The following is a 15,448-nucleotide window of genomic DNA, read 5'->3' on the forward strand; positions in this document are numbered from 1 at the left end:
GTAACGACTGGGCCCGCCCATGAGCCCCGCGGCGACAACAGCACCGGAGCGGTGGCCCGGGCGGGATTGGAGCGCCGGGGCCAGCGCTGCGGTGGCGGGCTTGTCGTTCCCGGGGTAGGTCCCTCGCTAACGGCTTCTTCGGGAGTCCAAACGCCGGCGAGGCAGGCAGCGGCCCCGCTGTATCGCCCGGGCCGGGTGAAGGGGCTGTACGAAGCCTCGCTCATCTCTTGAGCAGACAATGGTAATGGAGCCGCCGTCCCCAGCGGCGGGTTGGACGGTCCGGAGAGGCCCGAGCACCGGGTCGGGAATGCAGAAAGCGGGGCCGGGGCCAGTTCCACCGTGCGCACTTCCCATAAAAAGTGCTCCTAGGGCTCCCCGTACTGTTTCTAACAAGGAAACACCGAAACATTTTACATTTTTTATCTACTTGGTATTCAGTTCTATTTTTAACCAATGAAGGGATAGCTCTACCGAAGCAGAGCCTCAAAAAATTCATCGACACTCGTACTTGTTCCTCTCCACGGAAATCTTTAGTAAAAGGCGAAAGATTTATACGATCTGAAGAGAAACCAGAGTATGACTCCGAGTCCTCCCCGCACACTTAGCCAGCGCCGGCTGACCGCCCTCAGCGCACGGCGACCCCCACCGCTCCCGCCCGGTACCCGCCAGCCCGGACCTGCCTCCCCGGCAGCGCACAAGGGCACGGCGCTGCGGCCGGACCGAGCGGCCCCGCGAGAGCTGCGGCGGTGGACACCGCCATTGGGGCTCGCCGCCGGTTCGCAGTGCACTCTGGGTATGCAAATAAGAAGAATGCTAATGACCTCATGCTAATGACGCTCCCCGTCCCGAGCATTCAGTCCCCAAGACTCTTCCCCACGTCCCTGCCACACTTGCCCAGGTTTGCCGGCGGCCACCCCCTGCTACGGCCGCCCGCGGAGCCCTTCAGCCACTGCCCAGGGTTGCAAGCCGGGTCCTACCTGCACACTGGACCTCCGGATGCACCGAGCGCAGCACTCCCAGCACGGGCTCCACAAGGACTGCGGGCGCCTCTCCCACCACAGCCTGGGGGAAAAGGGCAGAGTGATGGGGACAGCCTTCACACTGTACTCCAGGCTGTTGTCCAAGCACCCAACACCGAGGAGACTGTCCCCTCTCCTGCCAGGGCAGAAGGGACAGAAACAGAAGCTGTCCTTCACCCCTGGCGAGGCCCACTACCCACCTGCATGTTCCCAAGTGTCTGCAGAGCCAGCTGCTGGGCTCCAGGGGAGGCACATGGCAGCACAGCAATGAGGCCTTTGTAGACTTGGTTCTGGTACTTGGGGTTCTCGTGCCCCAAACAGTCCAGCAGAACCTGCACATCTTTTTGAGCCTCTGCTGAGTTGGAAGTAGCCAAGAACTTGGTGAGGGATTGCACCCCTGTGCAGAGAAAGAGACGCCAAGTCACTCACATGAATGAGTCTGGGTCACCCATCTCAGTTGTTTCACTGACACCCCGAGAGAATCCAGCACCATGAACCACTTGAAGCACAGTTTGAAGAACAGAAGCCAGGAAAAACATTATTTGTCCTTGTCAGGAGCCACAAGACTAACTGGAAAATCAGTTGGCAAAATTCTCAGCTGCAGTAGGTGGCCAAGGCCCTTCTTTGAGCTTCTACACAAACAGAGGATCTGGCACTGGGATGCCGACCATGCTGCAAAGGATCCCTCTGCTGATCCTGCCACTTCGTCTCCCTTGGAGTAGCTGTGAGGCAGGTGTCACCCTGTAGCTTCTCAAAACATAACCTGAGCTACAGAACAACAGGGTTTGGCTTCCACTGCACAAAAGAAAAAACAAACCAACCAAACAAAAAACTCCCAACGAACAAGAAATAAAAGTTGTAATGCTCTTTAAAAACACACAAGCCACAAAACCTTCCCACTCCCAGAGGGGAAGTCTGGGAAAGTTTGCAGCAGGTGAATGCTGCAGGGAAGAATGGAAACTGTTTTGTGGTTTAACTGGAGCAGTTGCAACCAGTAGGACAGCAATATTGCATCAAAAGAAATAACTATAAAGAAAGTGAGCTCATTAAAAACTGAGGAGTTGAAATGCAACCAGTCAACAATAGTAGAGAGACTGAACTCCTTCCATCCAGGCAAATGCTGTGGCAATCTGCCATCCAGCAAGTGGAGGGAAGGGAGTGACTCAGTGTGGCAAGGAGCCCTGGGGGCCAGAGGTTAGGGAAAACATTCTCACCGGAATTAGGAAAAAGCATGGATGGACACGCTGCCTACCGTAGTTTTCGCAAATGAGCTCCTTGTACATCCTGCCAGTGTCCGCTATCAGCTGCAGCAGCTTTACAGACTCTCTTTTGTCCTCTTCACTTGGGTGGTTCAGCCCTAGTATTTCCAGGAGAACCAAGAGACCTCCCATCTGCAGAAATTCCGTAAGGTATCTGCATCTGCAAGGACAGGGGGAACAAAGCCAAAAGTGTCACCTGCCTTCCTTTGTCAGCATGCCGTGCTCACAGGACCTGTCACCTCCTACCTCGCGGCAGTGGGTGGCTGGAGCCCGGGTAGTGAAGACGAAGCAGCTCAGCCTGGGGCACAGAGGCAGATGCCCACCAGCAGCCCAATTTGCTGCCAGCAGGTGACCAGATCCTGTGCTCATTTCAGATATTGATCCACAGGCACAGAAAGCCCTGTCTGTGCACTCAGGCTCTCACCACACTCCTTACACATTGTGCCAGTGACCCAGTGGCTCTGGAGACATGCACAAGCAGTGGATTTGGTTTTGAGAGCATTTGAAATTGCTATCACAGGCCTCACTGGGGCCTGCCTTGCCCAGAGTGCTTACACAGCCCTCCCAAAAGATGCCCCAGGGCTTGTTATTTTCTTCATCTCCTCACCCCCTCACCCTCATGTGCCTTCCCACAGCACCTCTCACACAGCGACATTGGATACTCACCCGCCTGCAGCAGATAGGAAGATGCCAATGGACCTGAGCAGCTTGCTGAGGCATGTGCTGTACGTGTAGCTGTTTGACAAGGCTAAGGAGAGATTTACTGACCACTGTCGTGTCCCCCAGGCTGCCTTTGGCAATGTGGTGGTCTCTCTGGGAGAGAGCATGGACCTTCTTTTCCCAGGCATGCAGAGACAGCACGCTCATCTCAATATGAGAAAAAAACACTAATTCTGGGTCCCTGAGAGAAAGGTTACATGACTTTTCCTTCAGTTCTATCTTTAGATAGCCATTTAAAAACAATACAAAACAAAAAAAAACCTTGAAGAACACAGCTGGATATAGATGTTTCCATACAGAAGCTTATTCTTTAAACAAATTTTTGGTAGAGAACTTTCCCTTCCTCTCCATCCCACTACCACAGGCCACCTCCAGCTGTCCAAGGAAATAGATACGTCATCCTGAGCCACACTGTTAGGCGAGCCAGAAACAAGCTGGCTCCCTGGGAGAACTCCAGCTCCAGGTCTGGTTCTGTCTTCTTGTCATTGCTTTTAATGAAGTTGTCCAGGATTTGGCTCCGAGCAACTTTGTGAGCATTATCCCATTCCTGCAAGAAAACCATGAGCTTCCTGATGGCTTCCTGCTCGTTGACAGACGTCATGGTGTATTTAGCCTAGAAAAAAATGAGAAAGAAGTTAAAAAAGGGCTTTGAAGATAGAAGAAGTTTTTACTAAGGTATTACCACCAAAATCACATTTTAAATCTTTGGCAAATAATACTAAAGCACTTACTAGCCATTCATTTAATCTAATTTTCCTTTATATTTATTTCATAGATAGGAAAACTAATGCAGAAGGAGAGTTCCTGGTGTGTCTGAAGCTGCACAATGAATCTGCAACAGACTTGATATTATTTTCCAGAGCAAGTGGCTTCACCACCTCTTCTCTGGTCTGTTAATAAAGTCATTTTGATGTTACCCATTTCCCCAGCCTTGGTTTCTCACTAGTCTCATGATATGAACACTGCATCTCATATCTGACCTGCCAGAGAATAAATAGGGTAAAATGAGAGCACAAATTGGTATGGATTTATGGGGAGTGACAGGGTCAAGGGGACTGTAAGTGCCTGTTAACACAGCAGTGCAGCCTGCCCTGCCTCACGTGATGCAGCAACAGTCATTTGGATTGGGCCCACATCCACTCCAGGACGATGTGCTTGGCCTTGGCAGTGGGAAAGCGCTTTGGGACCCTTTGGCATGATGGATATTTGCTCTGTTTTTTCTTATGTAATTTCTATGGCATGTTTTTTAACAATCTAAGAAAACCTGAAATGATAAGAAATGTAGGCAAGAAGACAGAAGCTCCAGAAACATCCCCTGCCTGCATCTCCTCCCATCCCTTCAAACAGGTGTTAAATAAAGCAATATTTTGCCAAATATCTTTGGCACACTTTTGGCTCAATATGATATCCCCTATTCCAGCTTTACAGATGTGAAGGTGCACTTAGTAGGGGGACGAAATGTCAGAGGCTTAAGCTCTCCATTCAGGTAGATGAGAATTCCACTGACATGTATGAGTTTGGTTTTAAGGTACTGACCAATCTTGAGGAGCGTGGCAGTTAAATGTCAGTGTCTGTGCACATACACCGGCGCAGAAAGAGGGACAAGGTCACAGACAGCTGCATTAACACAGCTGTGTTGTCTTCCCTCAACTTGTATCAACATGCCCGAGGATAAGAAAGGAATTCACACCTTGTCTAGTACAGTTCTTGGACTTCTTACATAAGAAAACCACCATTTTGGGGTTTATTTAAAGTGCAGTTTAAGAGAATTAAAAAATAAAAAAGTTAAAATTATACAAAATCTTTGGGTTTCAGAATAAGAAGTTTCTTTCAATGCAATAAAAGTTCTTAAGCCTTTTCTCCAAGAATCTGGAGCAAATTTCCAAATCAGGTACAGTGTATCCCCAAGATATGTGCTCAAAAGTAACTTTCTGTTGCTAGTATCTGAACTAGACTAAAAACAATGACCAACAGGTGAAGGTGTACCTCAGCGCCTGAAAACAAACAAAGTATTCAAAAAGCAGGCTAAGAAACATTGTTTGAGAATTGAGATGAAATTTCATTTGGGAATTAACGGTCTGTGCTCTGTAAGGAGTCTGTGTCCTTGGCAGGGCATTTTCAGGATCTCCTTAGCGGGGAAGCAGGTTTAAAATAAATCCATTTTCCCAAAATAGTTGTGATTGAAAATGTTATTAACCATAACAAATGTTAGTGCTGACAGGAGAATGGCCTGTTAGGGGCCTCTGGTGAAACAGTCAAGTGAAAGTCATATTTCACATTATTGCGAGCATTTTCCTGTGATTTACAGAATATTTGTGAAACATTACTTGCAAGGCGTATGATTGATATTGAGAGAACAGCTAGTGTGTAGGGGGAATCTGTATTTCACAGAGACTGTTTGCATGAAATTTACAGTCCCATAAAGTGCTCCTCTGTCCTCAGCAGAGATCTAGTTAAAAGAACTTTACAGTCTGAAACATCCCAAAATTGATTCTAAATTAATGTTTCCATATTTATGTTTGAGATGCTGCTGGTGTAATGCTATCTATTTTTATTATAAAGCTGCAGTAACACTCCAGTGTTCAGAAATACTAGCACCAGCCTCTGGACGTGAGGATTTTAGTGATACAAAGGGCTTGCCTATGAATCAATGGCAAAAAAAAAAAAAAAAAAGAGAGAGAAGGCTTTGAAACAATGATCACATGAGGCTTCTGAGGATACAGTGGTGTCTGTCCCTGCTGCTATAATAACAGCATCTGCTGACATAGTAGTCTTTAAACTGACATTGCAAAGTACCTGAAAATGTACATGAATATCTTTATTATGACCATTTAACATATGGGAACATACAGACACAGGAAAGTTAAATTACTTGCCCAAGTCGTTTGTCACTGCTAACATCAGCACATAACCCCTGTTTGTTAGCTTCAAACTCTGCTCTCAACAGCACTGGGCTGCCACACCAGTCCACTGGATCTAATAATCAAAACAAAACTGGGTCAGGGGAGTGCTTTTTTCCTGCCAATAAAAACACAAGTAATTTAGGAACTGGCTCCGGCAATTCAGCGGTCCTTTACATCCAGAGTGCTGCTAAGTCATCAGATTGAGACCAAAAGGCAGGCTGGTGCTGGGTCAGCCTGAATGTGAGGTGCCAGGGACTGATGGCCTTGAGCTCATGGAAGGACTTTGTGACAGTGATTTGGTGTTACCTTTGCATCTTGCAACATCAAGGCCGTGCCCAGCCTCAGGGAAAACTTCAGAGCTTCTGTTTACCCAGCAGGTTTCACCCTTTCCTGGCATACCCCAAGTCTCCCACAACCCTCCTCACAACCCCGTGTACCCCACACCTTCTACCCAGCCTCTATCAACTCTCAGTCCCACTGGCCCCTCTCTCACCTAACACATCCTACCTCCCAACCCCAGCACCACTGTTGACCCCCGCCACAACCCCAAACCCTGTGCCCCACTCACCCCCAGCTGGGCCCTGCACTGACCCCTACATCCACCCTAACCCCCCACAACCCACTGCAGCCTCAACATTCCCTACCCAAGGCCCAACCATCCCACCAGGCCTGACCCAGTCCAGCCACAGGCCCCGTGCTCTCCCACCCCCCAAAACCTACGCCAGGCTGCACAGTCCTTCACACAGTCCCTGACCCCTGTGCCCTCTCCAGCCCCCATGTCTGCACCCCCTGACCCAAACACCCACCTCGGGACCAACAAGCCCCCTCAGCCCCTCCGACTGCGACCCCCACTCCAGGCCCTACAATTCTCCTCACTCCGACCCCCGCAGGCCCTACAATCCCCTCACAGCAGCGCCCACCTCAGCCCCACTCCCTCTCACCTCTCCCCGAGGGGGCAGATACCCCGCAGACTGAGTGACACCACAGAAGAACCAATCGCGGGCCGCCTTTATACCCCTGGCCCAATGGGCCAGTTTCCACCAGTGGGCGGGGGAACCGGCCCGGGTGCTCCGGGCGCGTTGCTAAGGAAGCGGGAGGCGGGGAGGGGAGGTAACGGAGAGCGAGGCGGGTGCGCGCTTTTCCTTCTGATTGGCTATGAGAAGTGCGACGGGGCGGAGCTTCCGGTGGGGAGAGCGGAAGCGCCGGTGGAGTGTGAGGCGGGAGTGCGCGGCGATGGGGGCCCGGGGGCTGGAGGCGGCGGTGGTGGAGCTGGCGCCGGGGGAGGCCTGTGGTGCGGGGCCAGCGGGTCTGGGGGGCCCGAGGGTGGTGGGGAGGTGGAACTGGGTCTGAAGGACCCCAGTGACAGGAGGGACTGGGGGAGCCCTGAGGGTGGAGAGGGAGAGACCGGACCTGGGGGACCCCGGAGGGTGGGGGACAGGGGACTTGGCCTGGGGACTGGGGGCAGGGAGCCGTGCAGACGCTTGTGCCGTACCAGGTAGTTCCTGGAGGGCAGGGCAGGACACTTCCCTTTCCCCCCCTGGAGGGGGGCAGGAGCCTCCGCAGCGCCCGGGAGAGGTGAGGAGGGGCCGGTGTCCCCGGGTGATCCGCACACCGCTGGCTGCCTGTCAGCAGAGAGCTGGGCAGCTGTGGGAACTGAAACTGCTGTCCAGTGAGCACGCCCACATAGCGAAACTGGGACCAGGTGGTGCTCAGAGCTCACTGGGATATTAAGCTGATACATGCCTCATCATTGCCCTTAATCGTTATTAACCAGGCAAGTTGCCATGCATTCTGATTCTGGTAGACTGGAGGACAATTATTTTAAAACTTGTGATTTGTTTCAGAGAGCAGTACAGAGAGAGAGCCTGTGGTGATCCTTCTAGGTTGGGCAGGCTGCAAGGACAAATACCTGGCCAAATACAGTGCAATCTACAGTCAGAAGGTGAGTAGCTTATTTATATTTTAATGACACCGTCATACAGCGCTCTGAGAATCTGCCTCCTTTCTGCATGTTGGTGACATCGTTCTAAAGCATCTTTTGGTCCAAGGAATCATTAGCAAGTTCTCTTGTCATTGAAAGCTCCTTGTCTCTCGGAGCCCAGCCAGTGTTATCTAACAGTTGCTGATGTCATCTTTGTGCATGCAGCTGAGACAAAAGTACTTCTTTGAAGAAATTATCTGCCATTGTGTGAGTCTCTGGAGTATTGTAAGGCTTTTAAAGCTGTGAGATTATTCATTAATGACATGAACTGTGTTAGGTTGCCAGACAGGTAAACCTGCAAGGAAAGATTATGTGTTTACTGCTCTCTAAGAGGCCACAGCACAGGCTTGGCAAGGCCAGACTGGGAATGACAGAACATGTCAGCATCTGTTGTTCCTTTGGCTTTTCCCTCTTGTGAACACAACTCATCTGAATGTTGCAATCCAAATTCATTTTATCATGTCCATGGAACAGGCATCCTATGGTAGTCACACCTCCTCATTAGCAACTCCTTGTATTTGAACTAGAAAGGCCTGTCCAATTCCTACTTCCCTAAGTTATGATATCTGTTTTTTCACTTGAATGACCCCAGCTTGTGGTATTGTGACCCCGTGAAACATGAGACTTTTTTTTTTGGTCAGCATACAAGGATCTTGTATTTATCCAAATCTGTTTCATCTATAGGTAGCAAAGTCTGTACATTAACAAGTCTGTTCTTAATGCGTAATCCAGTGCAAGAGTCACGAATTGGCTTGTTCTAGGGAAGAATTGTTAAGTGACTGTTGTGACTAAGAGGCGCTGCTGGTTGGATGAGGAGCACATTACATGGCAGCGTGCCAACTTTCGTGAAAAATACTTTTCTGTCAGAAAGATGATAGGAATAGGAAAGGAGACAAAGGGGCTTGTTAGCTCCCTGATGAGGAAGTGGCTGTAGCCACATTTATAAATGTAGTTCCATCTGCTCTATTTAGAAGGCAGATCTCATCTGAGATCCTGTTTTCCAATTTACACATCAACGTAAGGCCTTAGCTGTAAAGGCAGTTGTTCAGGTGTTCTGAATTTCTAAACCAGTACTCTTCATTGATGTGGCTTGAGAGGTTCAGAAACACCTGTGAAAATCGTGTCAGTGGTGTTTGTGGGTGAGTCTTGGAAACAGCTGCAAACAAGCATGGTCTGGGAACACGGAGAAGTTCTTCCTCCTTCTTACCTTTGTTTTGATTTCATGGGCCAGATGTGTACCAGAGCAGGACTGTCCTACCAAAATGACTGATATGGAAGGTTCGTGAATCAGGGACGATGATTTTATCTTCCTGGGAGAAGATTAACACTCATAAAAGTGTGGGTGGCAATGTCCCCTGGGGATGTGCCACTTAGTACAGGATTTGAAAGGATCTCAAGCATCATCAAATTCAGGCCCTCCGCTGCTGCAGAAACTTTTCATGATACCGTATACTGTTATGATTAACATAATCCTGTTCATACCAATATCTTACTACTGACACTAAAGAGTTTCTCCTGGCCCTGTGGTTTCTGTTGGAAGCCTGTCCCAAATTTTCATGTTCTCTATACTGATACTTGCCCACTCTGTGTAATTTACAGTACAGCCTAAATGTGTGTGGGGTCTCTTTCTGTTCTTAGGGGTGCACCGTCGTCCGCTACACAGCTCCATGGAGGATGATATTCTTCTCTGAGACCTTTGGCATCAGATCCCTCCAGACACAGGCCAAGCGTCTCCTGGAGCTGGTCTTTGACTACAAGATTGAAAATAGACCGGTTCTTTTTCACGTTTTTAGCAATGGTGGTTTCATGCTCTACCGTTACATCACTGAGATGCTCCACACTGACAAGCCTTTCAAGAACCTCAAAGTAGCGGGCGCCATTTTTGATAGTGCCCCTGGCAGAAGAAACTTGATAGGAGCCCTTCGTGCTTTGGCAACTGTCTTGGTGTCCACAAATGTGTTCCTCAAGTATTTCCTCTTATTTGCTTTTGCTACTACAGCTGTGGTGCTGCGGATCCTGCTGTACCCGTTGAGCAGCTTCATCCACGAGAGCCACTACGATGCCCTACTGAATGCGCCATCGCGGTGGCCTGAGCTTTACCTCTATTCCCAAGCTGATGCCATCATCAAGGCCAGTGACGTGAAGCACATGGCAGACACGCGGCAGCAGCTCGGTGTCTCTGTGAAAGCCGTAGACTTCTTGGATTCAGCTCACGTCAGCCACATGCGGGCGTATCCCACCTATTACTGTAACCTCTGTACAACTTTCCTCTCTGACTGTCTCAGGGCCTTGCCTCATTAGCAGCGTAATGACCTCCAGTGTTTGCATCTGCTTTGCTCAGCTCGTATGGGAAACATCACCCCCTTTGTGTCTTTGAAAGGAGGAAAGTGGAGACTTCTTAGCTTTTTTTAAGTGTTTTTTTATTTCGCCATCTGCAAGTCTGAAATCCTCCAGGCTGGCCTTTGGGCCAGCCACATCATAGCAGAAAGTAGATACGGATTAATTATTAATTTAAAGTACTGAAGGTGAAGTGTGGCATGGTTGAAGTTGATGATGTGCTGTACCAAGGTGTCACAGACCAGAATTTCACCTGGAGTGTTGTTTCTTCCTGTCTCGTGGTATTCTCTTGTTTTTCATGTTGTCTCCTTGTCCCTGATGTCCAATGTGTGTGCTCTGTTGCCGCGTACTGATTTTACAATACAGCTCTTCAATGTCTTTGTTGTTTTCCTCTTTGTCATTTCTTTTATCTCGCAGTGAGCAAACAGAAGCAGCTCTGCAGGACTTCTCTCTCCTCTCGGTGCATGCCAGCTCTTGTTATTCTCCTCATTTGGAGATCAGGCCCAGAAGCTGAATGTAAGACCTGGAAAAGGCTTTTACCAGGCAGTATGACCAGGTTGTCATCTGGTTCTGTTAAAGAGCGGAGACTGAGCAGTCAAAGCTGTGATCCTTAGTGGAAGCTCAAATGTTTGTAGTAACTTCTGTGCTCTTCAACCAGAAGATTTAACTTAACCTTTTTGAATGTGTCTTGTGTTTTGTGTCTCTTCCTTCCAGTCTTTTGTGTGTTCTCCTGAGTAGTTTTGTTTTCTTGGAGAACTGCTCTTTTATTATCGTGTGTCTTTGAGCAGCCGATATTGTGTTTCTGGAAATGCAGGGAAACTGGCGCAGCTGTAACCTAAAAGACCCCAGAAATAGCAAGGTGGACCTGCAGAGAAAAATGAAACTGTCTCTTGGAGCTATGATTTATACCGGGTGTTTCTTAAATCACCTCCAACCCACAAATGGCCATGAAATTCAACATTTTTCCCCATAATGTTCTCTTTAGATGATTGGTCTCTGCTGTCCGTGCAGCATGTACTAGTAATACAAGAAATTAATTCCCTCCACCTAGTGAAAAAGTAGCTTGTTGCACTGCACTTCAGCTATGTTTGGTCTTGTTTATTTCGGGAGAAGTGGGGATCAAGACAAAGGAGAGTGTGCTAATGATATGTTTATGCCATGCCACAGCATTGCGAGCTAATTAATAATGTGATGGATAGGATTAGCTAACTTACATTCCAAGTCAAAGATTCCCAGGAGCGGGTTCTGGAGACCTGTGGGCCTGTTTGAACATGGGGGTGCCCTTGAGAGGTAGGAACACAGAAGTCAGATTTTGACAGATGTTTTGTGGGCTGCTGTGCTCGCCTCTCCCACCCCTGGGGTGCTGTCACCCACAATTACAAAGCACTTGCTGTTCTGATTTGAAATGCAGAGAGAGAGAGAGAGGTCTCTTGGGAAGCACTACAATAATTCGTGAGTTTAAACTGAGAACCAGAACACCCCAGGAATGGCAGCACAAGGTGAGTTGTGGTCAGTGGCTGGAACAACTGTTTTTAGCAGGCTGGTGTGGCAACGCTTATTTAAAGCAAAGAATTACCCAACATCGGGCGTGGTTTTAAAGGGTGGACCCAGGTGTATGGGATAAGTGAGAATTAACTGAAAAGGGGCTGACGGCCTGGTTTGTGTTCATTTTTAAGTGAAACCTGGTTCCGGCCACCGGAGGCCTCATTGCTTGGGATCCAGTCTTCTGTAGATGTGATCTCAGTTTCGGCTTCTGTGCAGATGAGCTGTGAGGGTTCCCTGCGGTAAGGTACCCTCCAGCCTGCTGCTTTTCATGGAGAAATTCTTGGTCCTAGGGGTTGAACCTGTGAAATCCAGGCACAGTGCCCTGTCCCCAGCAATCCCATCAGAGATCTGCCAGCTTTTTAAAGCAGGTTCCTGGTTTGTGCTGTCAGTGCCGTATCTCCTGACCTGTGATCTGTTCGCCTGCCTTCCTGGGGAGCTGGGCTGTGTCTTCTGAGCATCCAGCCTGCTTGTGTCACTGCAAAAACTGGTAGGCAGCAGAGGTGATAAAGGTTATTTAACTAGCACTTGCCCTCGTGCTGGTTTCTGCGGGTTCGGTGTTTACAGAACAGTTAAACACTCCATAATGCTCGCCTCTGAATTAATACAGTTGTGCTGGGCTGGGAATCTGCTGTTGCTGTTTATTGCCCTGGGTGCTGGACTTGTGTTTAAGGACTCGAGCTGTTGTGAAGTGTTGCTGGCAGGAGCTGGAGCTAAACCTGATGTCCCTGTGCAATAGGACAGCGAAGCTCCCTCCGGGAAGAACCTCACAGGTGTCAGCTACACCCTCAATCCCCATCCACCTCCCCACCACTGGATTGCTGCTGCCCCAGCGCAGTCCTCAGGGCTGCTGGGGCTCTGCAGTGCCCTGAGCTTTGCAAGCAGGATCCAGCTCATGGCCATTTCCACTGCTGCAAAACTGACATGAAATTCAGGGCTGATTGGTGTACATGCTGCTCTAAGAGCGGCGAGGACCTTGAAAAAGCCAGTGATTTACAGTTATCAGCACCTATCTTCTGGGTAAGTTTTGGTTTCCGTGTCACAGCAAGTTTTAATGATGATTATTATATCATGCAATACATTGCCCTCTTTTTTTTCCTATACAGCATGTATGCTTACCCTCCCTCCTGCCCCTTTCTGCCCTCTTTATTTCTATTGCCTGTTATTTGAAACAGAAGGTTAATAACTTGGAGCCTGAAGGCACACGGCCAAGAGCTGATCCAAGCACTACTGGATTTAAAAAAAACCCCTGCCTCAAACCCTTAATCCTTACTAAACTGTCACAGTTTGGCGCAGCCCGTGTTCCTAAAGAGCTTCAGCCTGAACACTGAACGCCAAAGGTGGGATATCTTGGCAAATCCAAGTAAATCTCTGAGGCGGGCTGCAGGAGGGGTATAGCAGATCCAGTCTTTGAGAGGAAAAATGCAGCATCTCTGCTCGTCTCATGGGCAGGGAGTGGGATGTGGCACCGGCGATCTCTGCCTGGGGAGCCCGGAGCTCATTTTCCTGCAGTCCAGCGCTCGGAGCAGCGTGGGTGAAACCCCACCGGCCGTGGGAGAGGAGGGTGCCCGGGGACCAGCTGTGGCCATTGTGCATTTCCCAGCTTGATTCATTTTGCAAGAGCACAAATTAACCCTCCCTCAGCAACAAGAGCTGTTTGTGAGTGTTTCCTGTGGGGGAGCTGGCTGCTGACCTGCTGCCCTGTGCTGCCTTCACAGAAGCCCAGAATGTCAGGGATTGGAAGGGACCTGTAAAGCTCATCCAGTCCAGTCCCCCCACTGGAGCAGGAACACCCAGCTGAGGTTCCACAGGAAGGTGTCCAGGCGGGTTTGAATGTCTGCACAGAAGGAGACTCCACAACCCCCCTGGGCAGCCTGGGCCAGGCTCTGACACCCTCACCATGAAGAAGTTTCTTCTCAAATTTAAGTGGAACCTCTTGTGTTCCAGTTTGAGCCCATTACCCCTTGTCCTACCATTGGTTGTCACCGAGAAGAGCCTGGCTCCATCCTCCTGACACTCACCCTTTATATATCTGTAAACATTAATGAGGTCACCCCTCAGTCTCCTCCAAGCTAAAGAGCCCCAGCTCCCTCAGCCTTTCCTCACAGGGGAGATGCTCCACTCCCTTCATCACTCCCTTCTCTCCCCAGGCAGCAGTGGTGTTGCAGGAAGGGTTTGGTTGGTGGTCAGGGTGGTCGTGTGCTGCGCTGGGGGTGCTGGGCTGCTGCTGGCGGGCGGTGGGACGGTGCCCGTGCAGCCCCGATGCCCTGCAGCACTGGGAGACACCGCGGTGGGGACCTGGGCAGCCAAGGGCACAATCCAGCCCAGCCAGGGGTTGCATTTTGGAGCATGAGTAAGTGAAACCAAGCCCCTGGGTGAAGCCTGAACTGTGTCTGCGCCTAGTAAAGGTGTTTTAAACCAAGTCTGCCGTTATCTTGGGACAGCAAATTGTGTCACATCTTTGTGCGTGGTGGGAAGTCACAGGCGTATGTGCGAGGCTCTGCCACTGATGGAAAAGTGCGGATGGCTTGAAATGGAAACGAGCAGTCCAGGCCCATGTTCTGCTTCCTAGAAATAGAAGCGGGGAGGCGTAAGGCTGGTATCCATCACCCCGTGGAGGTGGTGGAGGTGGAAGTGGCATTGGGTGGCTGTGCCAGGCTCCGCGGGGGCAGCGGTGGCCGGGCAGCTGGGACACTGTGACCCGGGAGGGAGCGGGACTCCACGAGATGGCAGCAGGTCCCCGCTTTCCTGCGTGGAGAGAGCAGTGGCAGATGCTGGAGGAGATCCCAGCAGCGCAGCTCAGCGCTTCTCTGTGTCTGAGAGCATCTCCTGCAAAAAGCCCCTTCTTGAGGAAAGGAAGAAGACCGGCAAGAAGAAACTTCAGGGCCAAGAAAAAGAAATGGTGAGTTAATATGGAACATCCAGCCTTAGAGCTGCCTGCCCCTAGAAGTCATACTAGATCCTATTTCTCAGCTTTGGATGCTAAAACTGAAAAATCTAACGGCAGGGCAGGTCGTGCTGCTTCCCCTCCATCACCCAGAGAGGGCTGTTGATTTTTTGAGCGAATCTGTGCAATATTGTAGTTGGACAGACCACGATCAAACTGCTGGAAACCCTGGTGAATTGGGTGTGTGGAGCTCCCTTGGGTTCCTCTGTAGCTCCCCAGCCCTGGGGAGGGAACTGAACTTGGTGCTGCTCTCCGGAAAGGCTGGCAGCACCACCTGGCACACAAGACTGGGGCTTGCGGGGGCGGTTAGGAAATAGGATAGCACAGCCAGCGGCCACAGCCACTATTTGGGCCCCCCAGTGTACCCGCTTTCCTCAGGCACCCCTCGACAGCCATACGCACAGCTCCATCCAGCCCTGGGCACGGGCAGGGGAGGCAGGGGCTCACTGGGCAGCTGCTCGCTCTGCCTGCCCGGCATCCCACCATCCCCTTCCCTTTGAACTTGGGTCCCCGTCCTCACATGGCTGCACACCCCTCCCATCTCCTGGCTGGAGAGAGGCTGCCTGGAGGGGGCTGGAGCGGGCAGAGGGGTGCACAGCATCCTTTGGCCACCCTCCCAAACTCATGGGGGCTGGGGCAGGGGGAGCTTGGGCAGCCCTTGCCCTCCTTGGGTGATGAATGAGCTGACAATAGGGTATTGATAAGGAATTAACCTTGAGCCCTTCTTGCTTCAGTGTCAA

At 50.4% G+C, this 15,448-nt stretch overlaps 2 protein-coding genes, 1 long non-coding RNA gene and 1 other non-coding gene across 9 annotated transcripts in view; 2 read left to right on the forward strand and 2 right to left on the reverse strand.

Annotated features, from left to right (window-relative positions):
• The window catches only part of ARMH1 (armadillo like helical domain containing 1), a 21,920-nt gene extending 18,314 nt beyond the window's left edge, over positions 1–3,606 (reverse strand). For all 4 annotated transcript variants that reach the window (XM_071809935.1, XM_071809936.1, XM_065842779.2 and 1 more), the window contains exons 1-5: positions 3,394–3,606; positions 2,945–3,013; positions 2,272–2,438; positions 1,220–1,416; positions 978–1,062 (exon numbers count right to left, since the gene is read on the reverse strand). In XM_071809935.1, the coding sequence (XP_071666036.1) occupies positions 978–1,062; positions 1,220–1,416; positions 2,272–2,438; positions 2,945–3,013; positions 3,394–3,599 (724 nt within the window). In that variant the 5' untranslated portion in view covers positions 3,600–3,606. The remainder of the gene's footprint in view (positions 1–977; positions 1,063–1,219; positions 1,417–2,271; positions 2,439–2,944; positions 3,014–3,393) is intronic.
• Positions 464–578, reverse strand: LOC136104150 (U5 spliceosomal RNA). Its single transcript, XR_010651709.2, has one exon. It is a non-coding gene; the product is annotated as a U5 spliceosomal RNA (small nuclear RNA).
• On the forward strand, positions 3,542–3,920 carry LOC139828262 (uncharacterized). The gene is made up of 2 exons (XR_011739662.1): positions 3,542–3,673; positions 3,774–3,920. It is a non-coding gene; the product is annotated as an uncharacterized lncRNA (long non-coding RNA).
• Positions 3,921–7,058: 3,138 nt separating this feature from the next.
• On the forward strand, positions 7,059–11,295 carry TMEM53 (transmembrane protein 53). Of its 3 annotated transcripts, none has more exons than XM_065842814.2 (3): positions 7,059–7,113; positions 7,746–7,843; positions 9,521–11,295. In XM_065842814.2, the coding sequence occupies exon 3, from the start codon at positions 9,557–9,559 to the stop codon at positions 10,181–10,183; it is 627 nt and encodes a 208-aa protein (XP_065698886.2). In that variant the 5' UTR covers positions 7,059–7,113; positions 7,746–7,843; positions 9,521–9,556; the 3' UTR covers positions 10,184–11,295. The 3 variants fall into 3 exon arrangements, with proteins under 3 accessions (XP_065698886.2, XP_065698885.2, XP_065698887.2); XM_065842813.2 differs by having other exon boundaries at positions 7,106–7,192; XM_065842815.2 differs by lacking the exon at positions 7,059–7,113 and adding an exon at positions 7,342–7,476.
• The last annotated feature ends 4,153 nt before the right edge of the window (positions 11,296–15,448 follow it).

The sequence above is a fragment of the Patagioenas fasciata genome, chromosome 6, assembly GCF_037038585.1.
Source record: "Patagioenas fasciata isolate bPatFas1 chromosome 6, bPatFas1.hap1, whole genome shotgun sequence".
Classification (NCBI taxonomy): Eukaryota; Metazoa; Chordata; class Aves; order Columbiformes; family Columbidae; genus Patagioenas; species Patagioenas fasciata.